Genomic DNA, 15,502 nt, shown 5'->3' with positions numbered 1-15,502 from the left:
CTCTGTCCTATATTTTGGGTAATGCCCAGCGTGCAGAAGCCTTTGACTTGTGGTGTTTGTGTGGTGGGAAAAAATCACTTGATGTTAGTATTGGATCTCTGCAGACTGTGAGACACGCTGGTTCGCAGGGATTCTAGGCAAGTGTTGATGCTCAGCTGCAGTGAAGCAGCGTTGACGTCATAAGATGGCAAATACATCAAAAACAGGGAAGGATGTGTCTTCTTTGATGTGTTATCTGACAAGTCTTTTTTCTGCGTGGAAAATAACGTTTTACTCAGGGATGTAACTTGACTTCAAATGCTGTCAGAGAGGAGAGGCTCACGGAAGATGTCGTAGATGCTAGCTGCAGGCTTGTGGAAGCAAGTTGGGCGTAACGGGGTATTTATTGGAAGGGTGGTCACTGCCACTCTTCCCGGATGCTTTTCTCAGCTTGTCTGATGTCGTTCAAAGTCTCGGGCTTATTTTTAGCTGTGCCTGAGTACTGAGAGCAGTTGCAAGGCTGAGAATTGTGAAATGAGTTTATTTAGAAAGGTGCTCAGGACTGGTTTTAATGGCAGGTGTGAGTCCACATCCCCTAAACTGATATGAAAACGTCAGCCTGGCTACTTTGGGAGAAACGTGATTGTTTTCTCTCTGTTCTGTCGAGAACAGCTAAAAAGAGAATATGAAAGTCTGCAGCACATCAGAGGTTTAGGTACATCATTCATTAATTTATCGAGTTTTCCTGCTTTTCTTGTAGAGTTGCCTTTAGCAAACAAAACATAAGGTGTATCAGTAGATTGCTAATATTTTTTTTTTCTCCTTTCTCCCTGAACTATCTTCAGAAAGAGGAGACGGAATGGCAATGAAGAGGACGGTCACGTTCCCCAGACAAAACGTAGTACCAGGTATACTGTCCTTCAGGACTCTTGGGACACTGAGGTGAGAGCCTTCTTGGGCAAATTCCGTCTCCTTTAATGCTGAATTAAAATAATGGTTGGAGTATTCTGCTCTATTTTCTTCATGGAGAATAGTTAATGAAACTGCTTTTTTTTTTTCCTTTGTATATAAGGTCGTGAGGCTTGACTGGGATGTACTTCAGAGCTGAAATCTGTAAAACATGGTTTGGAAATCAGCATGTTTTCCAGTGAACCTGGTTATCTTGCCCTGAATATTTCTGTTAATATATTTCACATGCAGATATGTAGTACCCCAGTGAAGACACAAGAAAAACATTTGCTGGCACTCTTAGTTTTGCTGCTTGAAATGAGCTGTGACATGTCCAGGACTGAGGAGGTGACTGGGCTGAGGCGACAGGTGCCTGCGGTCACTTTGCCTGGCTATCCACTCTTCCAGCTTTGCAGTTACTTACAGTAACATGGTTATTTGTGGCAGAAAGTCAAAAAGCATTCCAACTAGTGCAATAAATAAAGTGCCTGTTGCAAGCAGCAGTGCTTATCTGATGTTTAAAACATGCTCTGATAGAGTTCAGCAGTTTAAGCAAGACTCGCTCGTTCTCAGCTGAAATACCTGAACCCAGACCGTGGTGTTTCTGCTCATCTTTGCCACAATCTTTTGCTGGATGAACTGTCTCGTTCTCTCGTTGCTCACCCGACAGGTGTTCTGGGATGGTGCAATTTGCTAGCTATGAGATTTCTTTTTTTAAAAAATGCTGATTTCCAAGCTGCTGACATATTTCCTGAATGGTTGCCTGTATTAATCATCTGAAAATCTACTGTATGCATTCCTAATTAGTAATGTCGTTCTGTTGCAAAATGTTCATGGAAAAGAGCGTGCAGAGCAGAGGCTCCCTCTTGCTTTGTGTCTCTGGAAGTTTTTGAAATATCCTTGTTGGTTTTTGGACAGCCCTCTCACTCTGAAGATTGGCTGTAACGAGTAATTACAAACTGTTGCCGTGAGATTGAACTAATAACTCTAGTTTGACTGCAGAAAATGTTCTGTGCTATGTAACTTTGAGCAACATCTCTTTTATCATATGGTAATGGCTTCAAATGTATACTTACATTTAAAATGATACAAAAATTTTGTATCCCACCATTCCTGTTGTGAGAGGGACTTTCTTTTAACCAATAGACCTTTACACGTAGCTGATGTGATAGTCAGTGATATTGGATGGGAAATGCTCTGACAGCCGAGGTGTTCATCACGAGGGAATTCGCTGTGATGAAAAGCGTTCCTGGTTCCTCTCTTGCTGTTTTGCCAGAAGTAAGACTTGCTGGGTTGAAGTTGTTTTTTGCTTCTCGGGTATAACGGGTAGAACCATAAATAGTTGCTTGCCATCTGACGCTGAATCACTTGTCCAACAGGTTAAACACCTCTTCGTGTGTAGAGTAGTTAATGGCTAAACGAGCTTTGTGGCGGGAGGAGGAAGAATTTAGTGTGGAACAAGGGATTGAAGTAGGAGTAATGAAATTAAGAATATCAGGAAAAACCTTAATGGTGAGTGGCAGAAACACCTTTGCTTGTCGTATAAACACTCGGCGTTGTACTGGGCAAAGCTGCTCAAATGCAGAAATGGAAACAGTCTCGTGGTAGCCACACCAGAGCGGGTGACCTTAACTCTGTCCTTAACGGCTGTTGTGTGCGGGGTGCCTGCGAGTGACCAGCATGGGCATGAACTGCCTGCCCCGCTGCCAGCAAAACCAGCGCGGAGTTCAGCTGCTGAGGCTAACATTCAGACTCCCGCTTCATGCATGCACTTGGCTTGTAGAAGGATGTTTTTAACACGTTAAACCCTGTGTGCAGGCAAGGAGAGTCTCTTACTGTTGACGCTGAAGTGGAGGAGCGTGTCTGTTGGGCACAGTTTTACAAAAATCAACGTTCCGTTTCTCCAGGGAACAAAATTCACACTGTTGTTTACTGATGAATAGAGCTTTTTTATTTTGTTGCTTGTTTTCTTGCAGTGTTGGATCACTGAACTGAGCATGCCCAGAAATTCAAGCCATGAGATTAAATCAGTATTATTTGAACGTTTCTTTAAAAGACTTCCTGTGCCAAATGGAGAAATTCTTGTGCTTACAGCGCACAAGTGCTTCCGATTGATGTGACTTTGAAATTCCTGGCCGTTTGTAATACTTTTATTTTGTTTCCTGATACTTTGCCATTTGCAAAGACAGCTCTTGCTGATTAAAAATGCTCATGAGCTTCAGGATATTCAACTAGGAGAGAAGGGGTGTGTGAGAGCAATTTGTAACTTCAAAGAGTACATGAGGAGAGAATTGCTTTTCATCTGAGGCCGTGTGCACACCTGCTTTTTGTGAAACATGAGCTAACGTACTGATTCCTTTTGCCTTCCTTCAGTTGAAAGTTGACTATTTTCTCTTACAGACTGGTTTGCTTGAGAACATACCCCCAGTATGAAAATCGGGCAATGGTATTACTAACCTGAACTTCGCTTTTGTTAGGATCTTCTATTTTTTTTTATTTTGTCTTACACATACTGCTGTCAGCTATGAAGTGTAAGATGAAGGGAGATTTTTTTTCTTAGAGGCAGGTCAAAGTGGGCTGTTCTGTGGTGTCAGCCCTCAGTCCCTCACTTTAGCTCATGTGAGCAGCAGCATTCAGAGCTGATGCAGAAGGGTGTCACCGTTTGCTCCCACTAGATTGTCCTTTCATCTGGGGTAGATGGCGTCCTTGTCTCCAACTGACTCTTACAGGAGGGAAACATTCTCTTCAGTCTCTATCAGCACTGCTTCTTGGCAGATTGGTCTAAGGACATGCAGTTTCTGCTCCTCCTGGAAAAACTGCTCCCACACTCCCAGGTGACAGCGGCCCTGAGGATGACAGTCAGCTGCTTTGCACTTCAGCCCATGGGCAGGCACAGGACAAAAAGCTGTACCAGAGCTACAGCAAACGTGAAACATCAGCCGAGCAGAGCAGTCGCTGCTCATTTCACGTCCCACTCAGCCTGTCCTGCACTGACAGAGAGGTTAGCTGCATTGTTTTCCCTGGTACTCACCTATAAATTCAGCAAGAGCCCGTCCCACTCTCCTGTCGTTGCTGGCCCGTACGCTAGGCAGAGCTGTTGTGGATCCTCCGAGAGGCTGGCTGCAAGCAGCCACTCACAGGAACGAGGAGAATCTGCCATTGTGCTCTGCGACCCGGGGGAATCACCGATGAAAAGCCCTTTGCTCTGATTTTCCCTGGGAAGGAAGGGAGGCTGCAGTGTTCTGACTAGCTCTTTTCCTTCCTGAATAACGTTTTTCTGTAAAACCTCATTTCTTGTGGTTCCTCTTTGCTATTCTGACTGACGACAGGATTCCCTGTCCCGAAATACCACTGTTTTATCGTCGGAGGTTCCTGATGCACAGCAGCGGTTGCTTCTTTCAGATCAAAGTTTTTGTCTGGCATTGCAGCTATGCCGCAGTATGACACCGTTGGGAAAGGGCTGGTCTTAAATTCTAATTAAACCCCAGTTATGCCTCTGTTCAACACATCCTGAAAGATTTTGAGAGCAGCAGGGTCTGAACAGCTAAGTTCCTGCCATGACTGACTGAGAAGCTACATCACAAATCAGTTGATGAATACATTTAGCTGGACATTTGTTTGGAAATTATTTAAAACTCCTGTAGTTAGTGTGATGTTAAGAGGGGCTGAGGAGTCAGGTAAAGCGGGAAGGTGTCCTTTTGATACTCATAAACTTTCACTGGGGCACTTTCCTTTGCCCTTTTGCTTAAAACTTTGTTTCATTGTGTAGATGCCTGTCATTGCTGACATGATGACTTTAAGGATTCTTTTTTTGTCTAATTGTAGTCCAAATGCGTAACAGAATGTGCACCACAGCCTGGGGAAATGGTAGGTCTCTGACGTGATTTGGGCAATAAACGGGCTTCACATGCTAGTGAACTTTTGCATTAGAGAAATGGAAATAAAGAGGGTCTGACAAACCAGATCTGTCAACAGCCTTAGGTGTAGGAAGCACGTCCCAGGACACTAGTTCAGTTTTTAAAAACTAGACATGCATAAAATAATCATTACTAACCGCTCTAAACTGTTTGTTAAGATGTGAAGCTTTAGCAGTAAGTCATACTAGGTTCTCATTTCGATTTTTACCTTGATTTTCAGAAGGTGGCTGTAACGAAAAACAGTAAGGAACACAGACTAAAAGGAAACAGAGTGTCCTGTGCGGTGGGTTTCTCTCCAAGGCTGCTGTGACTTGTTCAGCGTGACGGCATTGCGTTTCAATATCTGTGCTTCTATGCAGAATGAGATGCTTAGCAAGCACCGTTTTGTGGCTCCTCTCTGTCCCTCTGGTGTCTCCCCCTCTCTAGCATTAGGAAGAGGAGCTGGTTGCTCATGTAGTTACACCTGCTGCTTCCCCAGGAATGGTTTCACGCGTGTTGTGTTGTTTTCTCCCTGCTAGCTGAGCCTAACCCCAGTGCGGGCGCAGCCTCGGTGCCGTTCGCTTGCTTGCTGAACTACAGCAGACCTGAAGCATTTCTGGTGCTTTGCAAAACAGGGAAATGTACATGGTTGAGTTGTCATGGCCGATTGTGGAATCAGTGCCGTGGGGTTTCGCATCAGCACTGAGATGGGGTTCACCTCAAACACTCACATGGTGCCGTCCTGGGCCTTTCTCACTGCTCGTTGGCAGCCGTGTCGGGTGCGGTTTGCACCGTTCTTCAGATTTACTCCAAAGTGAGCCCTTCGGATGTGGTGCTGACTCTTAAATTACTGTGGCCTTCTTAAATTTGTCTTCCTGTGCTGTGGCCACCACGCTTTGACTTCTGTGGTTTTACTTTAATGCGTACAAAAATGTGTGGTTTTTTAAGCTGTTGTCACTTGACACTGGCTGCTTTTGTGAATTTACTTCTTATGGGATGGCGAAGTAGCCATTCGCGGATTCTTAAGCACCTAAATATTTGCAGTGTTGTCCTGAACAGCATATCGCACAGTAATGAAACATTTCAGCTGTAACTAATGGAATCTTTCATTAGCAGCCCTGAAAATGGTGTAAACCAAACAGTTTTATGTCTTTGAAACACTGTAAATGATGGCTAGTGCTCTTCCAGTCATCCCACAAAGTGCGTTCACCCTAAATGCTGGCAAATAAGCCTCTGCGAGCTAAATTACGAGTTTTCTTTTCTGCATGTGGAAGTCCTGGGTGCCTGTTGCTCTTTCACTGCTGTGTCAATAAAGTATCATGGAAAGCTACCAGTTAACGTTGCCGTCCCAGTACTTAACTGGGAGAAGGGTAGCTGTATGTACATCAAGGTGTTCAAAGACTTAAAATGGGGATCAGCACATGGGATTTGTTTCTAACAGCCTGTTGCTTTGGATGCTTCAGATCTCATTTTAGAAAGATTAACTTGTAGGAAAATGCTTTGCATGGTGCTTACCTAAAACATCTGCTAGGTGAGAAGTGAGCAGCTTCCCTCGTGCCCTGCCTGCCGTTACTGACACCTGCAGTTCAGTGGAAATGTTCTTTATTTTCCAATTCTCGGATGAATTTGGCAAACTTCACTAGTGCTAACGTGGGTCATGGGGGCAGAGTTGGTGGGTCTAAAAGGGAAAGATTGCAATCCAGTGTCCTGGAGGCCAGCGAACCTCCAGGTGAAGGCTTGCTGCTGCCTTCAGCTCTCTGACGCTTTGCACATGTTGGCAATAAAGGAAGCTATCAAAGCCAAAAAGGCACATGGTGGATTTATATTAGTCCATCAAGCTGAATGTGAGCCTGAAAATCTAGAAGGGAGGGACTCATTGTAAAGATTGTTTGCTTGCCTTAAGTGTTTCATTACAGATAGGAGAGAAAACTGTGTGATTTTGCCGTTAACCTTCTCTGTGTCTCAGTCCACATGTTGGCAATAAAGGAAGCTATCAAAGCCAAAAAGGCACATGGTGGATTTATATTAGTCCATCAAGCTGAATGTGAGCCTGAAAATCTAGAAGGGAGGGACTCATTGTAAAGATTGTTTGCTTGCCTTAAGTGTTTCATTACAGATAGGAGAGAAAACTGTGTGATTTTGCCGTTAACCTTCTCTGTGTCTCAGTCCCCCAGCAGCGACAGCGGCAGCAGCAGCAGCTGTAGCAGCAGTAGCATCAACAGCCCGGACAGAGCGTGCGGCGTGGAAACAAGCTTCAACCCCAGGATCGCGGGATCCAGTCCTGTCTCCTCTCAGTCCTTCCACGAGCAGTCTGCACTAAGCCAAGGTCCTTACTTCCACATCAACCAGATCCTGAAGGAGGCACACTTTCACAGCTTACAGAACCGGGGACGCCTTCCCACATGATGAACCAGCAGCTCCCTGCCTTCTGTGAAGGGACAGCACTGTGTAGATTTGATATTTCAACTTAAAAGTTTGTTAAAATGGAATTGCACAAAATGCCTGTTGCCTTTTCAGTCTATATTTGAAATAACAGGTTAACAGGAAATTGTTTACTTGTGGTTTGCTGCACTATTGCAATGCAAAAGGGGCTTTGAAGCAATTTTATAGGATTGTTTTTGGAGTGGTTATAAAGTTCGTGTCAAGAGGAGACTGAGGATTCCACATCTGTGTTACAGGATTGCAAAATGTCCAATTCCAGTCGACTGCCTAATCTGTTTGTTAGCAAGTTGTTGCTTTATGTAAAGTTCTCTCAAATGTTCATCTTCAGTTTTATAAGTCTTTTTTTAATTTCAATAAACTAGTAAAAATTTATTTGGCAACATAATTTTTTTGAGCATTTAGAGTTAATAAGACAGTAAGAATAGGTGCTGTCCCTGGAATCCCTTAGCTGTGAACTTTCCCCCTAGCTCGGTGTGTGATGAGCCTTATCTTGCTTCATCTTCACTTCTGCAGGACTGAGAAAAAAAGTGACACTAGAACCAGGAGAGCCCAAAGTCAGGTGCCTGCTGGGTTCCTGGTGCCTGTGGAGAACGGTGTAGAGCAGCCTGGGGAGGGGTTTGGCAGGAGAGGAGTCTTCAGTGCTCTCATACCCACTTCTAGCTGTGAAATGGTTTTTGTTACAGTGTGGAGGTTGTGGGGTTTTTTTCTTTTTCCTTCATTTAAGGTTAAGAGCTTCTAAGGAGGTGACAGAGTAGCTACCCCTCTGTTCCAGCAGCCCCAGGGCAAGGACAATCCTGACCTGTGCCTGGTTCTAGGGGCATACTGTGATCTGGCTCAGGATGGAGAAGTACTTCTCCTCTGATAGTGCCAGCAGAGGTGTCCCCAGCCCTTGCCCTGGGGAGAGAGCTTTCTCAGTGAAGATGAATACACAGACAAACTTTTTATTTTTTATTGCATCACTTGGTCATGCTGGAAAGCCATCCCAGCTTGAAGAGAGAAGGAGCAGCTGTGTCTTCCTCCTCGGTTATGAGCTGCCTGAACAAAGAGCCAGGGCGCGATGCCTCGTCCTCTGCCCTTGTGAGCGCAGGAGGTGGAACCTGTTTATTTTTAAAAACAGAAGTGTCAGTAACTGTTACAGCAGACCTTGAGTTACTCCATACATCATCTAGAGTAGCTGCAAGGAGGTATAGCTACAGCAGAACAGCTCTGCCCAGGTACCCTGAGCCAAACCTAAGCGGTGTCACACTCCTGGTGGTTAGGGACAGCGCGACAGAGGCAGCTGAGTGTCAGAAGCACAGCGCCTTGCTGGTGGCAGCAACAGGTAACAGACATCATTCAATGCTCAAAAAAATAATTCTGAAGGGCAGGGAAGGGGCTGCTGCTCTCAGAGCAAGGGGGTGACTGCTGTTGCCCTCGCAGAGAGCTGTTCTCGAGTAATTGGACTTTAACCTCTCCTGAACTGTTCTAGCACAAACGACGGAGCAAGCATCTGTCCAGGATTCTGAGAAGTGGGGCTAGCGCAGAACATACGTGTGCCACCACAGCAGGCGAGGGGAGCGGTAAGAGCGAGGCGAACTCTATGAGAGCTGAGGTGTCAGAGTAAAGAATACCTTTATTGTGAAGTTTGGGCTTTTAAACAACCCTTGTGCTGTGTCTGGGCCTTAATGCTTCTGAATAATTGAGAACAAGAGTTGCACAGTAAACATCAGCCTCTTAAGTAACACACTCTGCTCTTATAAACCCAGACCTTTACTTTTCTGTCCCAGTTGAGAAGACATCACCACAGATGGATTATTGGGTTAATAATAGCTAAAGGAAACATTATTAATTACTGCTTCCTGTAGCAGTGAGGTATTCCTTAGCTCTCCCAATCCCCAGCACTGAGAACTCCATCTAAGCAGATGTTTTGAACTGGGGGAACGTAGCAACATAACGGTTGTCCACCGCTAAAACTCAGAATCAGGACAACACAGAGCCTTTGCAAGAGAAGCAAGCCACTCTGCTCACACAGGCTTAAATACCCGAGCCAGGCTTCGTCGGGAGTTAAAGGTCAGCGTCCCACTGGAAAGGAGGTCAAATAATTAGCTAGTATCCTTCACTGTTTCTTGCAGACATCTTTAAATGAACTGTCTTTTTGTAAGTCTTCACTGCATTTTCACGGTGGTTATTGCTTATGTTTTACCGCAGGGCAGCGGGCCCCAGAAATACAGGGGCCATCAGGGGGCTTTTGAGGGTCAAGGGGAAATTCAAACCATCTCATGCTGTGTTGCCGTAATGGTTCTCTCATTTTACAGAAAATAAAAATCAGGTTAAAGATTAACTGTTTGGCTACTTTCTTCTTTCCTGAAAACTCTAGTGTTGGCAGGAGAAGGAGCATTGGCAGAAAGTTCATACAGCTCAGTTTTACCAACCTGAACTCCTTCAGTGCTCCTGGAGGCAGACTTGCTCTTCCGTGAGCTTGACATACTCAGTGGCAGAAGACCAAACCTTAAGAGAAGGAAGAAAGAAATGTGGCTGGTCACAGGGAAGGAGCAGTCCTTGACCTGCTTCCCCAAGAGACAGGAGAATGTGCAGAAGAGCCGAGTACCTGATTTGGCTGGATGCTAACGGCAAGATGTTGTGGAGCTCCTGGGAGCTGAGCGCACCGCTCCTGCTCGTGTACTGGTTCTCTGTGCCGGTCAGCAAGCCGAAGAGAACCTGGAAGGCACAAAGGAGTTGTTTGTATTTGGGGGCAACAGCAGAGCTGAGCACACAATCCGCTGCTGGTGAGTCTATGGCACACCACTTGTTTTAAGTTTGAACGTGAAGCGTCTCCCTTCCCCCTCTAACTCCTGCGTTTAATTGGCACTGCTCGTTATTACCACAGTTGAGTTCTAGGCCTGTTTCAGCACTACTTAACCCAATTAGCATTGCACATGCTCCAGTGAATCCTGTTAGATAAAGTTCAGCCAACTCCATGCACAATGACGTGTTGTGCAGCCAGCTCAGCCCGCTCCTATTATCGTCAGCAGGCGTTAAATGCTCTTCCCATTACGAGGGAGCGCCAGTAGCTATCTCTAGGCATTAAGCAGTTTATAAAGCCACCCCAGCTGCCCTTCCAAAGGTGCTCTGCAGCCCTGCTTCCCCATCCATCCCTCCCCTTTTCCTTGAACATACGGAGGTTCGCTGCACCAGGCGATTCAGGTTGCTGTTGAGGTGTGGAGTAAAAACGTCCAAGTCAAAGGGATCTATGTGTCCCTCCAGGAAGTCGGTCACCTTCTCGATCCTACAAGCAGAGCAGAGTCCTGTCAGGGGTTACACCCTGATGCTGCCGATGTCAACAGGGTGGTTTCACTGGTCCCTGTGAAACAGTGAGGGACTCGTCCCTAAGAGGTGACTGAGCAAAACGGGAATTTCGCAGCAGAACAGCAGCTGCCTGAAGGGTTTCCAGCTGTTACACAACCTACAGCATCTGCTGTTGCCTGTACACGAGCAGGGAGGGCAGCCCCTTGTCTCCAGGCTCTCAGACACAGAATCCCACCCCTCCTTCTACATGTTGAGGACAAGCTTAGTGTCGGTGAAGATGTCAGAGTTTGCACTGCCCTTTCCCGTGAGGCCCAAAGGCACCGCTCCTGCCAGCATCTCCTGCCAGCCAGTACAGATGCTGGTTTAAAGCTTTTAGGGCCCCCACAAACTCCTGCCAGTATCTGAACCCCAGAACGGCACCACACCTGGAGTCATGCTTGATCCTGCTGGTTTTTGCTTCCTCACTCTTTGCCGTCAAGATGATACTCAGGTACCGCAGGTCGTAGAGTAACTGCAGAGCTCTGTTCTGGGTCATGGGGAAGGCGCCTGCTTTCTGCAAACAGGACAGGGAGGCTGTCAGCGGACTGCTGCAGGGGAAGCATTTGAAAACACTGGCACCAAGAAACAACCAACCTAACCGAACCCTTCTGAGCATGCAATCTGGGGTCTGATCCTTTTTGGGGGGAGGCAGGGGAAGAACACGCTCACCCTTTCCAACACTTGCAGACGTTTCTGTTCTGAGGGACAGGAGCGTACGCATCGCCACGCGCCCAGTGACCGACCCGCCCCACGCCAGCTGGAGCGAGGGCTGATCCTGCTCACGTACCTTCTCCTGCTTCTCTTCCACGAGCTTTTCATAGGCAGCAAGCACCTCTGCCATGCAGGCCCTCAGCAACTCCTGCAAGGTGACTTTCGGAAGAGTGTGGCCGCCGACACGGTTCACCTCTTGGCACAGGCTGAAGAGGAGGCACTGGACGTACCAGGACGGCTGTTGAAGAAAACAGTGTTATTGTCATGTGGGCTGTAAGCTATGTTAGCCTTATCAGCAGCACATCACTACAGTTCTCGTGATGTGAGCTTCCTACTTCCTCAGCAACCACAGAGCTCTGCTGCTGAGACCTGCCTGCCCAGGAGACCTCTCTCCTGGGGGCCTCTGTGTATGAACCAGACAAAAGTCCTTCTTTGGGTCCGTTTTACAGGATCGGGGCCAATCTTACTCATTTGAATATACAGCAGCAGCTATCTAATTTCCTTGCTCTGACCCCAGGAGGTGACTGTAAGAGCACCGGAGAGCGTTTGCCCTCTGCTCATAACACCAAGCAAACTCCACAGCAGGTCAGCACCCTCTAACACAGCAGCGCTTTTTTTTGCTCTTCTCCTTCCAGCAGATCATTTCTCTGTGTTTACTGGGAGGACATTTCCCATACCTGCACAGGCAGCCGGATCTTTGACGTTACACTGTTTCCAGACTCCGTCTCCTCCTGAATTTCAATTTCATCCCAGTTGGTGGCTGCAGCCAAGACAGAGCCAGCTGTGTCGAGCAGCAGCGTGCAGGTAAAGCACTGAACCAGACCCTAGAGCACAACACAGACAGCTCTAACAGGAGTACCAGAGTGCTCCTGCCCGTGGAGAGACCGACCTCCCGCACTCCCCGGCTCCTCCCCGGGTGACTCCTCTGGCAGCCATCCCCCTGGATGCCACCCTGGAGCTGTCACCACCTCCTCTCCCCACAAACCAACTGAGCAGCGTGGCAGCAGCACGGCGAGCTCTCAGCAGCCAGCTAAGGAGCAGCAGCGCTGACCGCAGGGAGCTGAGCGAGCGAAACCCACGCAGGAAGCAGCTGCGACGAGAGAAGTGGTTCCTTACCTTGGTGACAGCTGAGCTCCAGACCTGGTAAGCGAACAGGCTCTGCTGCAGGAGCTCTGCCTTCACCTCCTGCCACTTGGCCTGCACGGGCGTCACCTCGTGGGCTTTCCCCTTCCCCAGCTTCTTGGCAGAGCGCGTTTCCTTTTGCGCCGTCTCCGTGCTGCCCGACCGGCCCAGGATACACTGCTTCAGGTGCGGGCAGAGCTCGGTCAGGGACTGGCAGAGTCTTGCCATGAAGAGGACGGCGTTGAGTCTGGCATCGCGGGGAGCGTCCGCCTGCCCCCCCAGCAGGCTCTGGGCACTCTGCAGCTCCTCCCGCACACAGCCCAGCACGTGGTGGATGCAGGTGACACAGCGGTCGCGGAGCAGCCCCTCCACCGTGCCGGCGTCAGCGTAACGGTCGAAGGCAGAGTGTGGGGGCACGGCGGGAGCAGGCTCCTTGGCAGCTGAGGAGTCTGTGGGAAGGTAGGACAGGAGGTCGTCCAGCCTGGCCTTCAGCTTGGAGTCCAGAGCTGAGCAGAAGCTCTGCACGCACGGCGTGAGCGCCTGCGCCTTCATGGACAGGGCCAATTGGCCGCGGTTTGCCACGTTGACCCAAGCGGCGTCAGAAGGCAGGTCGCTGGAGCTCTCTGACCACAGGAACAGGGCCACGTTGTGTTCAAACTGGATGTGCTTGCTCAGAGCAGAGGTGTTGGATTCAAGTTCCTGCAGGGCTAAGGTGAGCAGCTGTTTGGAGCTGCTTGAGATGGAGTCAAACCCTTCTTTGGTCAGTGTCTGGAAAAGAACAAGGAATTAAAAAAAGCACCTTTATTAGATGCACCTTCTGCCACCCAGTGCTGCTAACAGGCACCACTGTTTGGGACAAGAAGAGGGGGCACAGAGCAGGGCTCCCCGTGAATCACCACGCAGAGCACCCACCTCCAGCCTGTCCAGGAAGAGCTGCTGCAGCACGTCCTCCCAGAAGGAAGCAGGCTTGTCCAAGAGACGACGGCACACTGCCTCCCAGTTCTGGCTTATGGGCTCGCTCGTGAGCAGCTCCCACACAGCGTCGCGAATCCCTGCGAGCCCTTTCATGCTCTTCACATAGATGAGCAGGTTGCTGACCCCGGCCCTGATGTCATCACTGCACCTAAAGGCAATGTTTCGGTTCAGTCTGACTTGCTGAGACACAGCCCCAGGGAAAGCAGGAGAGAACATCGGCAACATCGAGGCGGCAGGGGGGATGCTTAACCTCTCGGTAAGAGGCTCTGCCTGCAGAATCATCTGCGGGGCTGAGGGGACGTCTGCCTCTTTCCTGTAGTCCCACAGGAAAGCCACATGCCCACGGGCAGGAACCCAAGGCTGCGGCGGGTGACAAAGCCACAGGACACCCCAGGAGTGCCAGCAGGCAGGGAGGGCAGTGGGGGGCTCTGGGAAGGCCAGTGAGCCCCCCATGGGGGGCTGTGGCTCCTGGCAGGGACCAGGTGGCCAGCCCAGCAGCAGCTCCAGGGGATGAGGACACAGGTGACCAACAAGGCTGTTAAAGGGCAAGTGGGGCTGCCGGGCTGTCCCCACCCACAGGGCAAGGCAAGGTGGGAAGGGGTGGAGCTGGGAACTCCATAAAGGGGGGCTGGCTGCCCCCACACAGTCCTGGGAAGGGCAGTGAGGAGGAAAGAAGAGCTGGACCAGGAGCAACATGAGCCAGGTAAGGGATATTCTTCTTATTTACTCCGTGCTTGTTTGCTGGTGGTTACGGCAGTGTAAAGCAGCTCTAGACAAATATCTTTGTGCAGCCCAGGGGGTCTGTTATGTTGGATTGTTAGAGGCTGGCTGTTAGGATGGTGCAATGCTGCTTCTGGCTGTTTTACTGCTGGGGAGAGGAGGTGCTGGGCAAGAAGCCAGCAGAAGGCACAGCCTGGCTGGAGCAAGTAAGGAAATAGGAGAGCTTAGGTTTGCTTTGTGCTGCTGCTTTGTGTCTGGAAGAGTCCTGTGAAGGGGGACAGCGTCACACTCACATGGTGATCCACTTCTGCAGCGTGTCTCGGAGGTAGTCCTGGCTGATGGGGTGTGCCAGGGTCCGCAGGGCTGGCCGGAACTCCACCACGGATTCTGGGAGGTACCTAAACCAGCTGCTCAGCTTCACTTCCTCCTCCAGCACCCCACCTCTCCCTGCAAACACATGGGGTTGGGGGGAATCAGCCCAGCACAGGGGTGGCCTCCTGGGCAGGCAGAGGCCTAACACAGAGCTGCCTGGGCACTCACCTGCTGGGTGCTGGCCCGTGGTACTCTCCAGGGTTGAAAAGAGCAAGCCACAGGGCAGGCCTGGATCCGGTGGCATCCCTTCGGGCATGGTGTAGAAGAGAGCATGAGCCTGGTACAGGGTGGTGGTCAGCAGCTCCATCAGTGAACACACCTGAGCTTTTATACCTGCACCTGCAGAGAAACGCCTTTCAGCTGGGGCAACCCCTCCAACAGAGGTGTGAGCAGCCCTCTGATTCAAGGCCTGAGGTTCTAGTGAACCTTCCAGGGAAGGGCTGGAGGGCAAAGGACTCAGCCCCTGCACTGCTTCCCCTTCATGGATGGGCTCGGCTTAAGACCTTGAGTACTGTTAATTTTTGTGGCATTTAAAAAAACTTTAAAAAGAAGGCAGCCCAGTCCTACTGACCGTGGTGCGGCTGGTTGAGAAGCTGCTGAATGGCCAGCTTCCTGGCCAGAAGGAAGTCAGCGAGGGCCTGGCGTGGAGAGCTGTCCTCCAGGAGCATGATGGCACACAGGGCTTCGGCCACCGCCTGGTCCGACACTGTCTGGCTCTTCAGCAGGGACTTGCTCTCCTGCAGGATGGTGGATCTGGCAAGGGAACGACAGGTGAAAGGACTGTCGCTGGTCTCAGTGTTTGACCCAGCTATTCCGGTGTGGTTACATGATAACCCACTAAGCCAGGATGTGATTTTCCCCAGGCAGGAGTGGGACTATCTCGTGTTACGGCTACAGGTGAGGTGTTCTTGCCCCACGGCTAGCTCAGGGCAGGTTAGCTGGCAGTGAAGAGCCCCAGGGCAGCAGCAGGGTCTCAGGTCACAGGCTCATAGCATGGTTTGGGTTGGAAGGGA

The 15,502-nt window shown here is 49.5% G+C and overlaps 2 protein-coding genes across 2 annotated transcripts; one reads left to right on the top strand and one right to left on the bottom strand.

Annotated features, from left to right (window-relative positions):
* Positions 1-824: 824 nt before the first annotated feature.
* Positions 825-7,633, top strand: FAM104A (family with sequence similarity 104, member A; the record flags this gene model as incomplete). The annotated part of the gene is made up of 3 exons (XM_010078340.1): positions 825-921; positions 5,065-5,127; positions 6,990-7,633. Coding segments are annotated over 3 exons (400 nt in total), but the record flags the coding sequence as incomplete, so codon positions are not given.
* A 559-nt stretch (positions 7,634-8,192) lies between these two features.
* On the bottom strand, positions 8,193-15,242 carry COG1 (component of oligomeric golgi complex 1; the record flags this gene model as incomplete). The annotated part of the gene is made up of 12 exons (XM_010078339.1): positions 8,193-8,362; positions 9,677-9,752; positions 9,853-9,962; positions 10,422-10,530; positions 10,976-11,103; positions 11,377-11,538; positions 11,978-12,124; positions 12,417-13,190; positions 13,335-13,545; positions 14,411-14,564; positions 14,658-14,828; positions 15,061-15,242. Coding segments are annotated over 12 exons (2,365 nt in total), but the record flags the coding sequence as incomplete, so codon positions are not given.
* Positions 15,243-15,502: the final 260 nt, after the last annotated feature.

The sequence above is a fragment of the Pterocles gutturalis genome, unplaced genomic scaffold, assembly GCF_000699245.1.
Source record: "Pterocles gutturalis isolate BGI_N339 unplaced genomic scaffold, ASM69924v1 scaffold48108, whole genome shotgun sequence".
Classification (NCBI taxonomy): domain Eukaryota; kingdom Metazoa; phylum Chordata; class Aves; order Pterocliformes; family Pteroclidae; genus Pterocles; species Pterocles gutturalis.
The sequence above is the reverse complement of the archived record's forward strand: the minus strand, read 5'-3'. Positions and strand labels throughout refer to the sequence as shown.